The following is a 22,366-nucleotide window of genomic DNA, read 5'->3' as shown; positions in this document are numbered from 1 at the left end:
AATTCCACAGTTCAGGAAGCACCAGACCATTCTCTTAGTCAGTCAAAAGTATTTTCCAGTTCCTAAGCTGCCTGTCTCCTTCATTTCCCCATGTTGTTAAAAAGGTGCTGACTATACTTCTCCAAACTCAGCTTTATTTGCACGAGTTAATTTGCTTCAGAGGAGCAATTGTCTAGATAATGGTTGCAGTAGATGAATCCAGGGAATGCCTTATTAATCAATCAAGCAACCAACTAAAAAGGTATTTTCATGAACGTGTATTTCATGTGTGTTTTCAAGCAAAGAAACATTTCCCCCCCAACATGGACTTGACCCTGAGCCACTCAAGTCAAAGGACTTTTGGACACAAGGCCTCAGTGGGAGCATGATCAACCCCAACACAGGACTGAATTCAACATATAATTCCTCTGCACGCCTCACTCAAGAGTCTGCTGAACCCTTCACTTATAAGGGAGCACTTAGGGCAATTCCATTCATTTAAAGGATCAAGGGTCTACCTTGAGAAATGCCATTTATGGCTGAAATGTTGGTGTCGATCAAGTTAACGTATGTTTAAATGAATGGAATTGCCCTAAGTGCTTATTAAAGATAAGTGAAATCTTCAGAAATTCCAGAAAGAAAAGTGCCTGGCAGCTGTCTGTTAGTGACCTGTATTAACAGTATCAGGTGTGTTTTTGATCTCTAATTCAATATGTGGGTCGTTTTCTTACTTTAAAACACGGTCACAGTATTTGGAATAAAAACAGAAAACAAGAAAAATGCTCTTTAATCCATCTGCATACAATCAATTTCATAGATAGATCCCTTGGTCTATGTCTAAAAAGGGTATGCAACTGAACTGCCAGGAAATATGTCAACATCACCCAGCTAGGCGACTAGGTACACTAACAAATTCAGTTATTTCAGTCTCCCCAAACCCCATTAAGAGGGGCAGAAGATAAGATGTAATACTGTGACTTCAGACTCTCAGGTATGCTGGAGGGACATCCTGACTTCGGCACATTACTCTGGTACATATGCAGGTCAAGTTCACTTCTGACAAACAGGAGTGGTGCCAATGAAATCCAATGGAGACGAATCAGCTAACCCCAGAAGTGAGTTTGTCCCTTTGTGTAAAACAGGCAACATTATGCACAGCCCACAGGAATTATGTTGGGATCACCTATTTCTGCAGCAGTCACTGAAATCGTTATGGCTGAAGTGGAGTATTACGCTTTATAACAATTTACAGGGCATCCAGTTTTTTTAAGCTGTAGCATAGCCAGATGCTTAAAAACCAGATGCTAAACGACCAAGGGGAGATAGCAAACAGGGGGCAGCAAACATAGGAGTTTTGAGACAGAGTTTGTAAGAGGAAGAAAGAATAAAATCACCCTGGTTTGAAAAGGCCCCATTGCGGGTGCCAACAGTGCTCCTGGCTTCTCCACCTGCATCTGTGTCTAGAAAAAGAACCCACCTATACCTAGGTCCTAGTGTGGGTTTGCAAAGACTGTGGCCTGCACTTCCCCAACACAGAAAGCCAGGCTGGGGAGACCACCCAGGGTGAGAGGTGCCTACTCAGGAGGCAGGTAGGAGACCTACAGGAGGAGGGGACTAGGCTGAGGAGCGTCCATTCACACAAGGAATTCATTGAAAATACGCCTATGGAGACCTCCAAGATGGAGGGAGCAATCCAGCTGGAGAGGACTGCAGTAGTACCATCAGGGGAGGACGAAATGGCTCCTTCACAAGGAGGAAGCTGGCTGCTGGCTACTTCTGGCAGCAGGCGGTGCTCCACCCCTGCTCCCAACCCACTGTCCATAGAGATAAAAAAAGTGATGCTGCCCTGGCAACAAGGGATGAGGAATTTCCCCCAAGGCTGGGAGGATCATGGTCACCAATCCTAAGAGGAAGAGGGGGACAGAGGTGTCCATCTGCTGGCCTGACCTGGCACCCCGGGAGGTGTGCTGCCTATCTGAGACATTACGGAAGGATTACTGACCAACATCTGGCCCTCTGACTTCTACCCATGCTGCTCATCCAAGTGGTATGATCCTGAGCAAATCGGAAGTAACTACAGGACGCTGGGAGGGAGAGGGAGGAAGTTGGGGACGCAGGTGGTGTCACCTTCCAGTCACGGGTAGGGGCTCAGACAAAGAAAGACACATCCTGGTGGTTAATGCCTGGCTGTGCAGAGGGTGTCACCAGGAGGATTTTGGCTTCTGTTCCGAAAAGGACTGCTGAGAAGAGTCCACCGATCAAGGAAGGGGAAGAGGAAGAGTATCTTCGGATACAGCCTGGCTAACCTAGTCAACTAGGTTTGATGGGGGCAGGAGAGAAAAGCCCACAGGTAGTCCAGAACATGGAGACCTGGGTGAAGGGTCAAAATACTGGAGAGGGTCTGGAGGTGGGGGGAGGAAAACATGGGCAATCACAGCAGGGGCAAAGGAGAGACGAGAGAGTACATATGGGAAATCTAAAGAACATCTTAAATGTCTGTAGATTAATGTAAGTAGAGGGGGAATAAAGAGAAAGAGCTAGAAATAAGAAAGAATAATCACAATTATGACATAATTGGCATCACAGAGACTTGGTGGGATAATTCCCATGACTGGAATACTGGTACAGAGGGGAACAGCTTCTTCAGGAAGGACAAGCAGGGGGGAAAAAAAGGAGGAATAGCAAAGATGTATACACGAGCACTGAGGTTGAGACAGAAGTGGAAAGCAGACTTGTTGAAAGTCTCTGGGTAAGGATAAAAGGGATAAAAAACAAGGGTGATGTCATGGTAGGGGTCTATTATAGACCCCCTAACCAGGAGGAAGAGGTGGAAAGATCTTTTTTGTAAACAACTAATCAAATCATTGAAAGCACAGTACTTGGTGGCGATGGGGGGATGTCAACTATCCAGACGTCTGTTGGGAAAATAATACAGCAGGGCACAGATTATCCCACAAATTCTTCGAATACAAGGAGACAACTTTTTATTACAGAAGGTGGAGAAAGCGACTAGGGGAGAGGTTGTTCTAGACTTGATTCTGACAAATAGGGAACTTGGGTTGGGAATTTGAAGGTGAAAGTGATCGTGAAACGACAGAGTTCATGATTCTAAGGAATGGTAAGAGAGAAAACAGCACAATAAAGACAATGGACTTCAGCAAACTCAGAGAACTGGTAGGTAAGATCCTGTGGGAAGCAACTCCAAGGGAAAAAAAAGTTCAGGCAAGATGGCTATTTTTTAAAGAGACATTATTAAAAGCACAAGCGCCAACAATCCCAGTGTGTAGGAAAGATAGGAAGAATAGTAAGAAACCACCCTGCACTAACCAGGAGATCTTCAATGACCTGAAATTCAAAAAACAGTCATACAAAAAGTGGAAACTGGGTCAAAGGATGACATGTATTATATATAATAGAACCACCACCACAAGCACGTAGGGATAAAATCAGAAAGGCCACGGCAAAAAATGAGATTAAACTAACTGGGGACATAAAGGGTAACAAGAAAACACTTTACAAATGCATTAAAAACAGTGGAAAAACAAAGGACAGAGTAGGCCAAGAGAAGACTGAGTGGGGGACATGATAACAGTCTTCATGTATGTCAAATGTTGTTATAAAGAGGAAGGTGATAAATTGTCCTCCTTAACCACTGAGGACATGACAAGCAGTAAATCTTTAATTGCAGCAAGGGAAATTTAGGATAGTTATTAGGAAAAACTTCCTAGCTGTCAGGATAGTTAAGCACTGAAACAAAATTACCTATGGAGGTTGTAGAATCTGTCACTGGAGGTTTTCAAGACCAGATTAGATAAATACCTGTCAGAGATAGTCTAGATAATACTTAGGTCCTGCCTTTTGTGTAAGGAACTAGATGACCTACTGAGGTCCCTTCCAGTCTACATTTCTATGATTCTATAGATAATATTAATAAAAGTGAAGTATGGAGGTATCAATCAACTTAACCCCTTAGAGGGCTGCTTTATTGCAGACTACCGTACGTAACAGATCTAAGATTTAATTTACTAGATGACTGGGCTGAAGTTTTGCATATCTGGTTTTAACCAGTCAGTTAAGTATTTTTTAAAAACCACAATGTTCAGTTATAAAAAAGAGGGAAATATACTTCACTGTGTTTCATCCAAATTTTACTTAAAAAAAAAAATCCTCTTTTTTGTAAACATATTTTGGGAACTTCCCTGATTTTTCAGCTAATTTAACAGAAAATGAACACTCACATTTACCTGCATTTACCCTAATCCCAAAATCAATGCCCTCTTTACATAGAAATCAGAGCGGAAAAAAAGACTAATCTTATTACATCACGTGTATGTCTCTAATTTAGTACGTATAAAATCTCTTTACAAAAATCATACCCTTCTACATATGTGCACACACTTAGTAAATGCTCATCTGAATAGTAAAAAAAATCCAAACGATGGACTGTGCACCTCTTCTGGTTTTCTTGAAATCTACACAAACTGTAATATTACCAGGCTGCTTATTATATGGAGAAAAATGTATGGTAAGATGGGAGAAATAATAAAAAGAGTACAAAAAAGAGTTTCAATCCTGCAGCCATTAACATGTTTTACTCACACAGGGTATGTCTACACAGGAGCTGGAGGTGAAATTTCCAGTTTCAAGGAAAGGTACCGACACTAGATCTAACTGAGCTAGGGCACTAAAATAAAAGTGTAACGACAGTCTAGTGGGAGGGGCTAGACTTCCTAAATATGAACTCATCTGAGTATGGTATGTATTTGAGCAGCTAGCCCCTCCCTCTATGGCAGCTACATTTCTATTGTTAGCATGCTAGTTTGATCAGAACTAGCACGAATATGACTCCTTGGGATGGAAATTACACCTTCTAGCTCCAATGCAGACATATTTATGAGTGATCTCCTGGTGCTTATAGCGTTAATAGGGCCCTTAAATTGTAACAATAGTCATCAGCACATGGTCTGAGATGGCCCCAGAAATGTTACCAGTTATGGTATTTTGAATGCGTGTGCAGGAGACAAAACATAGCTACTAAAAAAAGATGCCATAAGCACCAGTAAAGAACCAGTCTTGAGTCTCAGTCCTTTATGAAGTTGTGTTTAAAGCTTTGAACAATTGGTTTAAAAAATAATAGAAATGTTGCAAAAAACTTTTATTATTTAAAAAGTGCCCTTACCTGCACAAGGAAAATGATAAGGAAATAAAAGTTGGCAATTCTTCTAAACTGTTCAAATAGATTCTTCGGAAGAAAATTCCAGACCGTGTACTGCAGGGTGAAAGAACAGAGAGATAAGCTGCGCAAATATTACCAGCTCACAAATGTTCAAATGTCAACAGAACCAAAGATCAACAACCCTCACGAAGCTTCATTTACCTAGGGATTGAGAGTTAAAGAAGGGGAATTTATGTTTAGAAGTTTCCTAAGAAATAAGATTTAGTTAATATATATATTAAAAAAAGTCAAGTAGTTATATTGGATAGATGTATCCCTGGTATAATTTTACGGATGTTATACCCAGGACAGATTTGGCCCAGGGTGTTAGTTCTCTTATTTTTGAGCCTCTTCAGAAACTCACAGTAGCATTAAGCAATTCTAATGGCATTTTTTAACGTGCCTATCAGCATTGTATCTAGGCTCATTAGCATCAAATATTGAGACTAAGGGGGCACTTTGTGAGTAGCTGCTACATGAATGCACAGGGGGAAACAGCCCAAGGAGTCTTCCTCTATTGTTTCTCTCACAAAGAGACCAGACATCACTGAAGTCATACGTTCTATGGCATCAGGGACGAAGGATTCTTAACCCTTCTCCAGCCGTCGATGCATTAAAAAGGACAGGCAGAGCAGCAGAAAAGTGCCCTAAGAGCCCTGGACCCAGTCAAGGGAGAAATCCCCCTAGGCAAGGACTGAGGAAAATAGCTCCAGGTTGCCTCTTTAAACTCAGCAAAGGAAACACCAGGTGTGATGCTGGGGGAAGGGCTGCTGGAAGTAGCATTGCTGTGGAGGGTCTAGGCAGCACTGCCACCCACCGGGGACAGACTGCTGTAACTCCGCCAGGTCCGCAGGTATGTCTAAATTATTCTGGGGCCACTCTGACCCCTGCAGAATTGGGGAGGCCACAAAGATGCGTTGCAACTCCATTGAGTGGATGTCTGGGGCCTTGCAGGCCTGTTTTCCAGTGGAGGGGAAACCTGCGGTGCAGAGCGTGGATATATTCGAAGATGAACACGCATACAGCTGTCCTGAAATAAGACGGTCAAACAGCATGCAGGGCAACGCCGCCTTTCAGGAGTCTCAAACCAACATCCATGCCTGGTTCACAGAGAGCAGCAAAATTCTCCTGCTGCTTGCACAGCGTCCAACCCCACCCCCGGGACCATGGTTTCTACACAAAGACCTCACTAACAAAAACAGCACCACCATCACCATGCGTCTGCCCAAGACTGACTGACTGCTTGTACATTAAGAAAGAACTTGGAACTCTATGTCTAACAGTGCCACCAGCAGGTTAAATCCAATTTACCCCCTGGGCTATGAATTCTGGGCTTCATCTCTTAGAGGTGTAACATACAGAGTCTTGCCCTGTATTCCGTAACAAAGCTACTTGAATTTTTCATCACACTGGGAACGCGGATGAGGAAATTCTGCAGCAGATCTGGATAAACTCCAAAACGGAAGTTTTATCTGAATTAAATATGAACGAGAACACCGTTCCCCCAGAGTGATTTATTTTATATTAAATTCAGCTCGTTTTTGACCTTAAGTTTTGGATTGTGTATGTATTGCAAGTTTTTGCACTGACAATGGCCACAGCATGGTAGAAGTTGGTGGGGGAAGAGAGAGGAGGTTTTCATAGCTGGGTGGGCAGCTACTGGGACTTTTGGACCATGGAAGTAGCTTGGGATGGTAGGATACAGACATTAGCTAGATGTTGCTACTAGAACGTCAGCAGTGAAATAGTTAAAGGAGCATCTGCAGTGTGCCTTATTGCCACACAACCGAAGAGACAGGTGGCCTACATCTAGGGTGACCAGATGTCCCGATTTTATAGGGAAAGGCCTGATATTCAGTGCTTTGTCTTATATAGGCGCCTATTACTCCCTATCCCATCCCGATTTTTCACACTTGCTGTCTGATCACCCTACGTACATCTACAAGGTCAGTGGAAAAATTAAAGCCATGCTCTGGACCACATGCTGTCCTTTATCCATCCACACCCATCCCTTCCTCTAATGTCAAGTGAAGCACATGGTCCCTCTGATGGGCAATAACTTCCCTATAATTGCACTCCTGTCTGTGTGAGGCCAACACACACATCCTCATAAAAGGCTGCAGTGTAATAGGACTGTAGCCCCTGAGACCCACACTGGGACTGAAGACAGACATATGCGCAGACTGACAACCACCAGATTAATTAAAAAGAAAAGGAGGACTTGTGGCACCTTAGAGACTAACAAACTTATTTGAGCATAAGCTTTCGTGAGCTACAGCTCACTTCATCGGATGCATTCAGTGGAAAATACAGTGGGGAGATTTATATACATAGAGAACATGAAACAATGGGTGTTACCATACACACTGTAACCAGAGTGATCTCTTAAGGTGAGCTATTACCAGCAGGAGAGCGGGGGGGTGGAAGAGGGGGGGGACGACCTTTTGTTGTGATAATCACGGTGGGCCATTTCCAGCAGTTGACAAGAACATCTGAGGAACAGTGGGGGGAGGGGGGGGGAGAATGATAAACATGGGGAAATAGTTTTACTTTGTGTAATGACCCATCCACTCCCAGTCTTTATTCAAGCCTAAGTTAACTGTATCCAGTTTGCAAATTAAATTCCAATTCAGCAGTCTCTCGTTGGAGTCTGTTTTTGAAGTTTTTTTGTTGAAGAATTGCCACTTTTAGGTCTGTAATCGAGTGACCAAAGAGACTGAAGTGTTCTCCAACTGGTTTTTGAATGTTATAATTCTTGACGTCTGATTTGTGTCCATTTATTCTTTTACATAGAGACTGTCCAGTTTAGCCAATGTACATGGCAGAGGGGCACTGCTGGCACATGATGGCATATATCCCATTGGTAGATGTGCAGGTGAACGAGACTCTAATGGTGTGGCTGATGTGATTAGGCCCTGTGATGGTGTCCCCTGAATAGATATGTGGACACAGTTGGCAACGGGCTTTGTTGCAAGGATAGGTTCCTGGGTTAGTGGTTCTGTTGTGTGGTGTGTGGTTGCTGGCGAATATTTGCTTCAGGCTGGGGGCTGTGTGTAAGCAAGGACTGGCCTGTCTCCCAAGATCTGTGAGAGTGATGGGTCGTCCTTCAGGATAGGTTGTAGATCCTTGATGATGCGTTGGAGAGGTTTTAGTTGGGGGCTGAAGGTGATGGCTAGTGGCATTCTGTTATTTTCTTTGTTGGGCCTGTCCCGTATGAGGTGACTTCTGGGTACTCTTCTGACTCTGTCAATCTGTTTCTTCACTTCAGCAGGTGGCTACTGCAGTAGTAAGAACGCTTGATAGAGATCTTGTAGGTATTTGTCTCTGTCTGAGGGGTTGAAGCAAATGCGGTTGTACTGTAGAGCTTGGCTGTAGACAATGAAGCGTGTGGTGTGGTCCCCATGTTTATCCCCCCCCCCCCCCGAACTGTTCCTCAGACGTTCTTGTCAACTGCTGGAAATGGCCCACCTTGATTATCACAACAAAAGGTCGTCCCCCCCCCCTTCCACCCCCCCGCTCTCCTGCTGGTAATAGCTCACCTTAAGAGATCACTCTGGTTACAGTGTGTATGGTAACACCCATTGTTTCATGTTCTCTATGTATATAAATCTCCCCACTGTATTTTCCACTGAATGCATCCGGTGAAGTGAGCTGTAGCTCACGACAGCTTATGCTCAAATAAATTTGTTAGTCTCTAAGGTGCCACAAGTCCTCCTTTTCTTTTTGCGAATACAGACTAACACGGCTGCTACTCTGAAACCAGATTAATCATTCGCTGCCCGACCTTGAGTCTAAGGTTATTGCTTAGAAAAACTCAGTGAGCTTAGAATTAAACTGGTTCAACAGAACAAGTCTAGCTCTGACAGATCATAACACACTGGAGCTAAAAGCTTGGGTATGGAATAGACTGCATGAAACTTCCGTGACTTCGCTAAAAAGTCAATATTTGCACCCCCATTACAATTCTTTCCCACAGAAAAGCCTAAGTAGCTGTTTGACTCCTATACCGCACTTCCTCTTTCCACAGGCAAGAGCAGTGCCAGTTGTGCACTTAAGCTGAAAAAACGTCCACCTTCATCTCTGCCCCACCCCACCCCAAAAAATCAATTTTTCCCCCCTTTACTTTTTTTCTGTTCGGCCTTTGTAGCTTGCAGATGGAAACAAACAGTTTATGAAGTCAGCAGCAGAGAACTCTACTTCTCCAATTGTTCTGGAAGACAGAATCACAATCAAAAAAACCTGTCGCGATTTCACTAAGTTAACTGAAGGACGGGTGGGGGGGCAGGGTGTGCAGGAGGGGTGATTTTCTAATATTAGCTGACACACCTGCTTCAAAAGTCAGGTTAGTCCTAGTACCACCATGCTTCACCCAACCACCATTCGAACTCTAGCATGAGAACGAGCCAACGTTCTCATGAACATCTGCAGTTAGAGGTGAATGTGTTCTGCTCATTGGAAGGTGGGGGTCCGTACTTCCAGATTACGTACAATAGTTTTAGCAATACAGATTGAAAGCAGGCATCATGCATCAGAAAACACTGAAGCAGGAGGAGGGTAGGGAAGGTTATCAATGTTGAGGTCTTATACCTTGCAAGTTATCAGAGCTAGGGATGAATGCACCATTCAGGAAGTGCCCTCAGTCCAGCTGTGCTATTTTGCCACTGGGCCCGAACATAAGAACTGCAAGTCCTGAAATTTAGACTAGTGTCATTTTCAATCCCTGGCTCCTTTGACAGACTATGGTTTAGATTTATCCCTGGCTAGTTTGCTGAAGACATGCAGTAGTGTTGGATCCCAAAGCCCTCCCACATGGGAGTAGGCCCATTAAAAGACTAACCAAAAAAAACCAAAACACCACAGCTATTCCTGTGTTTAAGAGCTATAGGATAAGATTCATAATAAATATATCTAGGGGTATTAGTGCCATTTACTCGATTTGTGCTTAGCAAAAAAAACGCTTCAATCCTATGGTATAATGGACCTTTAATGAAAATTAACAGGCTAGAGCCTCGCTTCATTGATCATAGCCACTAAAAGGGCTCCTAAGGGATCTAGCTTTAAGTCCCCTTTGTGCTGCTGACTTAGCAAATGTCAAGATCTGGCCCACTGGGTTTTTGCACTTCACTAAATACAATTACACACCAATATGCAACATAACTCCATGTTCCTTCTTCTAACTTTACACTTTGAAATCTGGCTTTCTTCATGGACTTATAAACTAGAGTATTGTCTGGATTATAATTTTTCCAAAAAAAAAAAAAAAATCAATTATTCGCAAGTTGACACCCCCTCCGCCCCACAACTGGAGGTGGTTAGGGGAAAGAGTACAAAAATCAATGGGATTCACGCCTGTAAATAGCTTTTAGCGCTGCATGGCACACGTCAAAAGGAAACTATGCTCAAATAATGAAATTTTTCTCTCTGCTGTGAAGATAATCCCTTAAAATCTTGAGACTCCATACTCTCGCTTTTCTCTCTTTAAAAAAAAAAAAAAAAAGGAACTGCATACATGTTTGCTATTGGAATACTGCCTTGTTGCCTTGCTTGCAACTGGGTTTCTCACCTTTTTTGGGGGGCTGAGAAAGGGAGAAGATCACTGGATCATTTGTTTTGGAAAAAAACAACATGAACTTTAAAAGCAAGTTTAAGAAACAAAACTGGTCAAATAGATGAACTTTCTATGTCCTTTAAAACAACAAGTCCCTTTTCCCAGAGTCATGCTGACATCATTAATGATGCTTGTGCACAGATAATAAGCAAACAATAAAGACCCACGTCCACATCAGCTTCACTTTAAACACTGGGGGGCAGGAGGGAAAGAAGGGGAGGGGGAAGGAAGAGTCCATGTCTACCAAATATAAGAAGGACAAAAATCAATAGGGAAATAACTTTAAAAGAATCAATGAAGTTTGACACAAGACTAGTGTTTTTAAAATAATTCTAGTATTCACTAAAGAAACAAAAAAACCCCAAATGGATAGTCCCCAGTGGCACAATCTTGCAGACCTAATGAAGAAAAGTCAAATGGAGTTTACCAAGTCAGCCTGCAGGAACTGGTCCCTAGCACAAAGTCAGTTCTGGTTCTAATGTGGACATCAGAAGGACATAAAAGGCAGCAGACATTTGAATTGTTTGGAGCAGGAAAAAAAAAGCCAACTGTAACCTTTAAATTATAAAGTACAGTATGACTAAAGTCTGTAACTATATACTGGGCAACCCCAAAACCACCTTAGTAACAAGCTAAATATACATTCACCCAACTAGCTTAACAATAGCTGATGCCAGTTGTCTGACATTGCATTTCAATTTTTCCAAGTCTTTTGAAATAGCTTGATAGATGTCAAGTAAAATAAGATCAACCAGAAGGAAGATAGGTATCATCACATTGTGTTTGCAATAGACAAATGCTATATTAATAGAATACTGCATGGTTTCCTCTTTATCCAATGGAAAGGCCAAGTGTTAAAATACACACTGTACTAAGTTATTTTTGTCCTACTTGAAAAGAAAGAAAAAAAATATCTAGAAGCACGACAGTTATCTGTCCATTTTTAAAATAACCAAACAAACCCCAAACGAAAACCTTGTAAGTCACCAGTCACATCAGATATGGTCTTGCCTTTATATTTTCACTCTCCAAACAATGGAGATCCAGAAAACATCGAAGCAGGTACTAATCTTTGTGCCTCGATATTATTCAGCACACAGAGTGGGAACTCATGTGTGCATGCACTCAGTGAGCATTAATAAGGAAGTGTATATACAAACCAGTGGTTTGGTGCAAAATGAGCTTCCAAGCTGCCTTCAGATTGCACCAGGTAGATCATAAAGTCGACTCAGAAGGAGGTATCATAATATGCCCACGTGTTACTAACAAATGCAATTCTAACACCATTTGCACATCTCTCCTAAACCCAGGTGGGACATTTTGTGCAAAATTAGAGAGCAGATCATAACATTTCATCCCCAACCTCTCAATAGAGGGGTTCAGAGAGAAGAGTCTCTTGAATACAAGGTACGTGATTTTAGACCACCACCCATAGTCCTATTAGATTAACAGTCTTGGTTATTAAAACTCCTACCGCACCGGCAATGGAACAGCTGAACACTGGGGCAATGTCTTCTTGCGAAGAGCATTTTAACGACTCAAGTATAGATTTCTGAGGTTTTAAACGTCAGGAAGCCACGACTGATGATGAAATACAATAAGGTTGAGGAACAGGAACAGAAATTTGCAAACTTTCCAGCTGATTAAATGACCATAGCGCAAGGATTAAAAGAACCAACTTACCTTGGATGAGACAATTCTGTTATCACAGAATTTCTGCTCGATGTAAGCATCTGTTTCTGAAACTGGGCGGTGGCCAACAAACACGGTGCGTGTACCAACTCGTTTCTCTTCGCCAGCACACTGTCAGAGACAACAAGGTAAAGGCAAGTTAAGTCCCTGGCTCTCAAGTTCACACATTTCCATGCATGTGTCCAGATAACGAGTTCCACATGCTTCTGATTCTGATGGCTCCCACACAGCCCTTCTAAACTTCCATTGTCCTGGGCTCTCTCATTACAGTGTTGAATGGAATGAATGCAGTGTAGAAGTGATTATATGCATGGTCTCCTATCTCACACAAGGTGTAATTATTACTTTTCCAAATACCAGAAGACCACATTTATACCTTTATCAGCCTTTCCTGGTCCACTGCGAATGCCTAAGATATGTATGAGAGACAAAGTGGGTGAGGTAATAATCTTTTATTGGACCAACTTCTGTTAGTGAAAGATACAAACTTTTGAGCTTACAAAGAGCTCTTTCACCAACAGAAGTTGGTCCAATAAAAGATACTATCTCACCCACCTTGTCTCTCTATTCTGGAACCAACATGGCCACAACAACACTGCAAATAAGATAGGTAAAAAAAGCAAAGTTTTCCTCTACATCTGAGCATTTCTATTAGTGGCTGGCATTTCTCAAGTGGAAATACTCCAATCTGCTTGAGTTGCCTTAAACTCCTACGAAGAAGAAACCTTTCCACTTTCTGCTTCAGGAGAGGGGAAATACACTTCGAGGGCTTTGTCAGTCATTGCCTGGGGCTCCTTAATGGGAGCTATTTTGAGCTTCTGACCTCTGAACACATCTTTACACCAACCTTGAAATCTCTTCTGATCTATGGCCAAGTCATTTCTAAACATTTTTGGATTTGCTGTTTCTTTTTTAAATCTTCATATGTTCTGCTAAAACATCAGTGTGTGAATATTTAAGAAAAATTCTTCTTAGAGCTTGTCTACAGAAGCACTTCCGTTTATGGCAAGATTGGGTATAAATCTACTCTGAACACGAGGCACCTGTGTGGACTCTGCTGCCCTGCACTAAAAGTCCCCTAGTGCGCTTTCATCTACTCAGGGTAGAAGCATCTGCGGTGCGCCAAAAAGGCAGGTGTTAGCTGTATTATTAGAGTATCAGGAAAAATTAATTATTTTTCTTCTCGTTTAAGCATTCAGGTGCTCAAGAACATTTCAGCTGGGTGGCGAGCACAGGCAGAGACACACAAAAGGGACTCTCTACCGTTTCAAAAGGAAAGGTTTCATTACAGAGATTTTTAGGATGCAATGCTAATCTTAACTAAAGTCTCAGCAGACAAAAAAATATTGTTTCCAGTCCTTGGAGGTGGAAACCATTGAGGCATGCTGTGGCAGGCACGGTGAATGACGGCATCACAATTCGGACAGTCCACCTGCTGGCCAGGAGGATCATACCCACGTCTATGAGCCGGGATATCAGGACACTGGAGGGCCAGTCCAACTGGTATTAACCATACCACCAAGTCTTGAGATTTTATCACTAGTCTCAGCATATTTGGGGTTTATCTTAAAGTCACAGCTCCCGGTGTCATGTGATTAAAAAATGAAAGTGGAGATAAAAGTACATTTCTAGCCTTCACGTTTTCAAAGGACAGATTGAGAATGTGGAACTCTGGAAGCTGAAAATCCAGAAGGAATTTTTTTTTTTAATTTTTTTGTTTTTTGTTTTGTTAATTTCAGGAGTTTAAAGCCCATTATGATTTTTGAGGCCTGACTCATCCTATTACAATATTGGGTGTTTCCACACTTCCTGTGTCAGGTCTCTCAGGTCCATCTCTTGCATCTCACATGTTTCTCCTCTAGTTGCACTTCTCTCCTTCTGTGCCATTCCAGTTGAAGTATGTTTTCCTTGATGGCTCTCTGTGCTATTCTCCTCTTTAAACACTACATTTCCCACAGACGAACCCGCCTGAATGTGGAAAATCCATTCTGCTCCCAGCCCCGGTTCAGGAAATCACTACTAAATAAGAGAACAGCTCAGGTAGTCATCTGGAAACACTCCCATGTAATCCCAGTTTCATGCAGATAGTTGTAGGATTCACGCAATCCCATAGTTACACTTTAAAGCACTACATCAATGTCACGAGGCTAAAATATGGCAGGCAGATTTCTTTTTTTAAACCAGAGTGAGATGCTACAAATGAATTTTAACCCACTGTCACACCTTAATTAAAGCCACTCGACCGGATAGCCTTCATGGTAAAGAGAACAACAGGACTGCAGGGTATTTATAAACATGTCAGCACTCCAGGTCAAACATGAAAAGAATTTCTCTCATAGTTAAAAAACAGACCTGTTACTCTCTCTTTCACACATATTTCTCCAACCAAAACCAAAAGAAAACTCTGATGAAAAATATTTGGACCTGGAAGCACAAAAAGACCTCAAAATAATAATAATAAAAAAAACAAAACAAAAAAAACCCCCCACACATTTCCAGCAGGATATTAGTACTAATTGTTTGCACTGTAGTGGTTCTCCGAGTCTCCAGTGAGGATCAGGGCCCCACTGTGATAAGAACTATATAAACCCACAGGAAGGCACAATCTTTGCTCTCAAGATTTTACAGTCTCCTTTGCAGATATGCCCCACTTGTCTAGTGGTGAGAAAGGCATAAGGAGACAGCCAAACCAATTACCATTTCATATTCTGAAATATTTGTGCATAAATCAAGATCAAACACTTAAGATTCCCACTGACTTAAATTTGCTGCTGGAACGAAAAGTCAGAGGGTTAGCTACAACTCAGTCACCAATTTCATGTACACATTTGGAAATTAATCCAGAATAAAGTCGGGTGTGAATTTAAAGTGCAATAACTATTCCAGAATAGCTCCCCTTGTGGATGCTCTTATTCCAGAATAGTTTCGCGTAATCCTCTTTGAAAGCATATTAAGCTAAACCAGCAAATGGCACTCTCATTCTACATGGAGAGCTATTCTAGAATCACTATTACAGAACAGTTATTGCAGTCAATTTCCAAGTGTAGTGACAAGTCTTGCATTATCTTTAATTTACTTAGTCTTTTCAGTTCTTGAGAGAATATGCAACTACATGCAAGTCTTTTTAATGCAACGAAGAACGAACTAAAGATAATATATGTAAAAGGCAAGGAACCTGAAAGCTCATTTAGTGAGAAGAGCAACACTACTTGGAATAGCTCTTATAAGTTAAATCCCAACCAGTTTTAAGTTTGAGTTTGAGTCAATTAAATAGCAGGAAAAAGTGGCTTTTACAATTTTGCAATTAATATTTGACAGCTAAATCGATACATTACCACGATACAGATATATACTGGGTATTCGTTTGTATGATATGGAAGACACCAGTAACCTGTAGCCCTCAGAAATTCTCTACTTGAATGTGGAAAGCACTGGATGTGCAGTATACCGTTGGGCTGACACATTTGCACTGGCTTCTGATTGGCAACCACACGCAAGCTTCCTGGATGATTACAAGTGACCATTTTAGAACAAACCACAATAATTTCTTAATTAGGTTCCCGTCCTTTCTAAATTCCATCTCGCATGCAAGATTTTCATTCACGGACTACATGGAGAAACTCACAATTGTGTGACCTTGAGAATTCTGTTCCCAGCAGTAGTAAGCTTGTAGTTTATCTCCTGGGGTCTCCGAGTCTCTCTTTCTTGGTACTTAATGCTATGTACTAGGAAATTTTAAAAGATGTTGAAAACCACTGCTATGCTCAGAAAAGCAACAACATCTTCTTCAAAGCCACTTTTCTAAAATAGAGAGCAGGAAGTATCTGCAAGCTGTAAACCAGGGTAGCTCCAACTGAAACCAAGACAGGATGACTAGTTTTCTACTCCCAACAGCCTTACACGACAAAGGAAGGAGCATCTTTGCTCAGAGACTGATGTGCCTACCAGACTCTAAACCAGGGGTGGGCAAACTACAGCCCGAGGGCCGCATCCAGTCCTTCAGACATTTTAATCGGCCCTTGAGCTCCAGCTAGGGAGTGGGGTCCAGGGCTTGCCTCGTTCTGCACATGCCACGGCTCCGTGCAGCTCCCAGAAGCAGTGACATGTCCCCCGCTCCACCTCCTATGCATAGGGGCAGCCAGGGGGCTCCGCACATTGCCCCCGCAGCTCCCACTGGCCAGCAACTGCGGCCAATGGGAGCTGCAAGGGCAGCACCTGCAGACGGGGCAGCACACAGAGCCACCTGGCCATGCCTCCGAATAGGAGCCGGAGGAAGGACATGCCGCTGCTTCTGGGGGCAGCTTGAGGTAAGCGCCACCTGGAGCCTGTACCCCCTGAGACTCTCCTGCGCCACAACCCCCTGCCCCAGCCCCCTCCCGCCCTCCGAACCCCTCAGTCCCAGTCCAGAGCACCCTCCTGCACCCCCAAACCCTTCCATCCCCAGCTCCACCCCAGAACCCACACCCCCAGCCAAAGCGCTCACCCCCTCCCGCACCCATTCCCCAATTTCATGAGCATTCATGGCCCACCATATAATTTCCATACCCAGATGTGGCCCTCGAGCCAAAAAGTTTGCCCACTCCGTTCTAAACAGTAGGGATTTGCCTGATTCTGCAGAATGCTTTCCTGACGCTGTCAGAGTTTCATTTTGAATGCACCTGTATTCCTCCTCCGTGATCCCTCAAGGACACTCATTTAAGGTTTCCGGCTCTCAGTCATCACCTCTCGTGGGTGGAGACTTGTGTCCCTCTTCCTCCAGCCTGGAATTTTAAAGCTACAGAGCTCACTGCCTTACACTGTGATACCCCCAGCAAGGCAGTCTGTCTAAAGGCCAGCACCGGCACATCTCCCTCTAAGGGCTGTGAGCACAGTACTGCCGGCAGTTAAAAGTTGCCACACGGCTGCTCCTAAGCAAGCACCTTTATTCTTAAGGCAAAAGTGTTCCAGAGAAAACAGACTAAAACCAATAAAAGTTCCACCCCACATGCTAAAAGCTAACCAGACATCACCCATCGGTCTTAAGGGGCCCTGGTAGGCCAAAATCTTTCCAACCCTTCCACAAGGGATGGGGCCCTTGAACAGCAGGTCCTGCCGGTTTGCTGCATCAGAAAGAAGGCCCTGAGTCAGTTTAAACCCAGCTTTTTTACATCAAAAGCCCTTCCGTTGTTGGTTGGTTTCTGGGAAAAACAAACAGTCTGAACCAGTCTATGCAAGTTCCCGCAGAAGGGGATCTCTCTCTAGAGGTGTTTTACCACCTAAGCCTGTGGTTCTCAACCAGGGGTACATGTACCCCTGTACTCCTGGGGGTACGCAGAGGTCTCATCAACTCATCTAGATATTTGCCTAGTTTTACAACAGGCTACATAAAAAAACACTAGCGAAGTCCACACAAACTAAAATGTCATACAGTGATGTTTATACTGCTCGATAGACTATACACTGAAATGTAAGTACAATATTTATATTCCAATTGATTGATTTTATAATTATATGGTAAAAATGAGAAAGTCAGCAATTTTTCAGTAATAAGTGTGTGCAACACTTTTGTATTTTTAGGTTTGATTTTTAAGCACGTACTTTTTAAGTGAGGTAAAACTTGGGGGTACGCAGGACAAATCAGACTCCTGAAAGGGTACAGTCGTCTGGAAAGGCTGAGAACCACTGTCCTAAGTGATTCACTTTAATCACCTCCCACTATTTTAGTTCTTGAAACAGTTGTGATAACCACCCCGCCCCTATGGAGTAGGCCACAATCATAAATAAAAATACCTGGCTCACAGGGATAGACGTGCTTAATACAATATATTCCCCCAAAGATACTGCATTTGCTTGCAATATCTGCCACAGGCCTAGACCACTTTAAAACAGAAAATTAAGGGTATTCACGTGTGTAGCCTGTATAGAAAGGGTCTTCTCAGATTTTGCTGAATTTTCCAGACTCAAGGCTTGGATTTTAAATTAATACAGAAACGTTTCCAACTTTTGCTTGAAGGAATTAACAGCCAGAAAGGCTAATATAGCACTCAGATACCATACAAACTCCTCTCACTCTTTTTAATCCTTAGTTTAGGTTGTTTGCTTTGAAACTCAACCCAACAATGCAATACGCTGAGCAGGCGCCAAATGGCTGGCAAACATGCTCTCTGCTGCTGCACTGGTACATAGCTAACACACTCTGGCTTCATGGCCTAACATTCCATTCAGCTCAAAAGCCCCTGCTGCAGGAAACGCTTCTCAAACCGCACACAAATTCCAGACGCAGAAAAGGCACTTGGAAAACTCACGCTAGATTAGCAGTGTCCAGCATTAGCTAGGATCTGAGGAAAGCTTGCAGCATCAATGGCTATTAGCCAAGATGGTCAGGGACGCAACCCCGTGCTCTGGGTGCCTCCAAGCTCCGTGTCATTTAGTCCAGACGCTGGGACTGGATGACATGTGATGATGGCTCACTCGACAGATTGCCCTGTTCTGTTCATTCCCTTGGAAGCATCTGGTACTGGCCACTGTCGGAAGACAGGATACTAGGCTAGATGGACCATTGGTCTGATCGTGTATGGCCGTTCTTATTTAACGTAAAAGCCAAAGCCATGCACACCGAGCAGCGCGGATGAAGTATGTCTCAGAGACCAGCGATCCCTCTCACGCTCACCCCACTTACTCCCCAATGCCTCCCCACCTCCGAAACCACACATGGGGTCAGGGGAAGGCCAGGATGTCAGAGAGCTGCTCTGGGAGTCTCCTGCTCAGCTCCTCAAGTTGCCCCTCCCCATGCTAGCAGAGGGGGAGATTTTGCCCTACCTATGAAAACTTACTTGTACCTGCATCCACGGGAGTTAGGAAAGGTGGGTTTTCACACGGGCAGATGTGCCCACGCACCTCTGCTGAAATGCAGATTAAATGATCAAGATGAACTAACAATACAGGCTGCCGTTCTGTGAAGAAAAGAGCTGAGTGAAACGTGCTCCAAAAATACCAAGGGCAGCACACACGCCCCAAGCCTGGCTTCCGAGCCTAGAGAGCATTTACAGAATGATCAATGTAGCACCTTCATTTTTGCAGAAGCCAACAATTGCAGCCAGTATCTCTACGGTTACATAGTACATTCCATCCTCAAGCAGGTCACCAGCTATCCACTCTGAGTTTCACGTGCAATGCAGCACTGTCACCTCTAGCAAGAGCTGTGGCTGTCAGACCTCTCTGGACTGCAGAGCATGAGAATGAGAGAGAAGCCAGGAAGTGAAGATTACTGCACTGAAACTAGAGAAGAAAGCAAGGCCACAGACAAGTCTGTTGTACTGACAGGGCAACAGCAAGCACCACAAACCTGAGATCCTGGAGTGAGAGGCAGAGCCATTCACACAATGCCTTCTAAAACTGAAGAAGAATGCTGGAGACTAGGAAGCAAGTCCCAAGTCCCACAATCCCTTTAAAGGCTCCAAGAGGGAGCGGACTGGAGCCAAATATGGTTTGCTAGCATCTCTTTAGTTCAAGAGAGAGGAAATGAAAGCTTCCTGCACTGCCAGAAATGCACTCAGGGAACTCTAACCAGGATGTTGCAAACTTCCCCAATCAGAAAAAGAAACAATGAAAAAAAAGGAAAAATCCCACTAACATTTTTATGAAACATACGAGGTTCACTCCATAAGCATAGCCCTTCCTTGTTTGAAGAAGGAATAACGTACGAAGCACACAATTCTCTAGTTATAACAAAGACCATATCTACCAGCTAGACAGACCTGCCTCTTCTTCACCAGTCTGCATTAGTGTCAGTACTGAGTCTTTCAATTCTGCTTTGATTTTTCCTCCTCAATTTTTTCAACTGCAACAGCTAGTACAAGCATACACCCCCTGACTAACCTGCTGCACCCCAGAGATCTGGGCAGAGAATGCCACAAGGAGGAGAAGCTCTGTCATTATGTGGTCCAACCAGCCTTCTCTTCCCAGCCTGGCTCGTCCTGCTTTGCCCACTTTCTGGTGATCTTCTGCACTAAAAACTCACTTTATCCCACGAAATTCCAAGGCACCTGACAATATAGTATGTCAACACCAATAAAGACACACACAGAGTGTAAAAGAATAAATGGACACAAATCTGACAACAGGAATCATAACGTTCAAAAGCCAGTAGGAGAACACTTCAGTCTCCCTGGTCACTCAATAACAGACCTAAAAGTGGCAATTCTTCAGCAAAAAACCTTCAAAAACAGACTCCAATGTGAAACTGCAGAACTGTAATTAATTTGCAAACTGGACACCATCAGATTAGGCCTGAATAAAGACTGGGAGTGATTGGGTCATTACAAAACCTAAACCTAATTTCCCCAATACTAATTTCCCCCTACTGTTACTTATACCTTCTTGTCAACTGTCTGAAATAGGCCACTCTCATTACCATTCAAAAGTCATTTTTCCTCCCTTGGTATCCTGCTGTCAATTGAATTGTCTTGTTAGACTAACCTCACGCTTGGTAAGGCAATTCACATATTTTCATGTATTTATACCTGCTCCTGTATTTTTCCACTCCATGCATCTGATGAAGTGGGTTCTAGCCCATGAAAGCTTATGCCCAAATAAATTTGTTAGTCTCTAAGGTGCCACAAGGACTCCTCGTTGTTTTTACAAACAGTTGGGCAACCCACTGCAAATTATTCTGATTTTCCAGTTAATATGTAAGCGAATGCACATACAAAATCTTCTATGTAACTAACAAAAGTTATTTGTTCATTTTGCTGTGTAAATGAAAGCTGCTATTTTGACAATGGCACTAAATACTTCATTATTTTACAAACCATATTAACAGGTTACTAACTAATTGGTTGTGAAGGCTTAAGGAGACCTTAACTACAGTGTTCTCAGCAATTTAAAAGCAGAGGCTGCTGTTTTTGTGTGTAATATACACATTAATATGTGTATATTAGCAGAGAGAGAGCAAGAGAGAGGATTTAGGGATTTTTCTACTGTATTTAATCAAGATTTAGATTTTGCTATAAAAACCAAAAAGAAAATACATTGTTTATCTATGAGCCAAGCGTCAGTCTCATTGTCTGGTGGATCTACCTGTTTTTTCCATGTATGAAAGGCTAGTAATCAGCATGGGAGTTACTATAAGAAATGTCATAGCTTCCCGTGGCACAAGGCTCCTCCACAGAGGAGATGAATCACACAATTAGATTTTTCCACTGGCTGCATTATCACTCTCCTCTGTAAGTGGCTGGGTGTTTGCAGGAGAGGTCAGGGAACAGGACCTCCTGAATATTTTTCAGATTTAGCTTGCACAGGTAAGCAGTGGCAGATCAAATGTATTTTGATCTAAAGAGCATGGAAGCCCAGATCGTGGGGGGGGGGGGGAGAGAGATGAGTCTGGGGGTGGTCACTTCATCATTCCCGCAGAAAGCTTAGGGTAGAAGATTATGCTGTCTATTAACGTGATATTGCATGCATTCTCTCCCTGCCTGCTGGAAACACCTGCCCAGCAGGGACTGCATGCAGAGGTCCTGTTAATGCTTGGATGCCAGGAGGATCGGAAGACACTGGCTGTGCAGATGTACTGGCCCTCTGTACAAGGGTTCCAGCAATCTGTGGATGCCCCGAGATGCATGGAACCTCACCACTGACCAAGGGGAAAGGGCGTCTTGGCAAGTGAGGACGATCAAGCACCCTACCTGCTTCACTTGAGGATGACCCCCACTCCAAGGGATCCCTCTTGAGATGTTTCAGGGCCACAACCTGCGCTCACTCCACATTCAATTAGTCTCTACTGTGACTTATGCTGCTACCTGTAAACCTTCCAACAAAGCTGCACTCACAGTTGAGCTGCTGGGGATCAGGACCACCCCAACCCAGAGCTGCAAGGCTCCACATAAAGCCAATGC

The 22,366-nt window shown here is 43.3% G+C and overlaps 1 protein-coding gene across 10 annotated transcripts in view; it reads right to left on the bottom strand.

Annotated features, from left to right (window-relative positions):
- The window catches only part of ATP11C (ATPase phospholipid transporting 11C (ATP11C blood group)), a 119,418-nt gene that overhangs the window by 62,777 nt on the left and 34,275 nt on the right, over positions 1-22,366 (bottom strand). For all 10 annotated transcript variants that reach the window (XR_012640803.1, XM_074962679.1, XM_074962682.1 and 7 more), the window contains 2 exons: positions 12,486-12,605; positions 5,159-5,248 (listed from right to left, as the gene is read on the bottom strand). Coding sequence is in view for 9 of the 10 variants with exons in the window: in XM_074962679.1 (XP_074818780.1) it covers positions 5,159-5,248; positions 12,486-12,605 (210 nt within the window). In the remaining variant the exon portion in view is untranslated. The remainder of the gene's footprint in view (positions 1-5,158; positions 5,249-12,485; positions 12,606-22,366) is intronic.

The sequence above is a fragment of the Natator depressus genome, chromosome 9 (assembly GCF_965152275.1).
Source record: "Natator depressus isolate rNatDep1 chromosome 9, rNatDep2.hap1, whole genome shotgun sequence".
Classification (NCBI taxonomy): Eukaryota; Metazoa; Chordata; order Testudines; family Cheloniidae; genus Natator; species Natator depressus.
The sequence above is the reverse complement of the archived record's forward strand: the minus strand, read 5'-3'. Positions and strand labels throughout refer to the sequence as shown.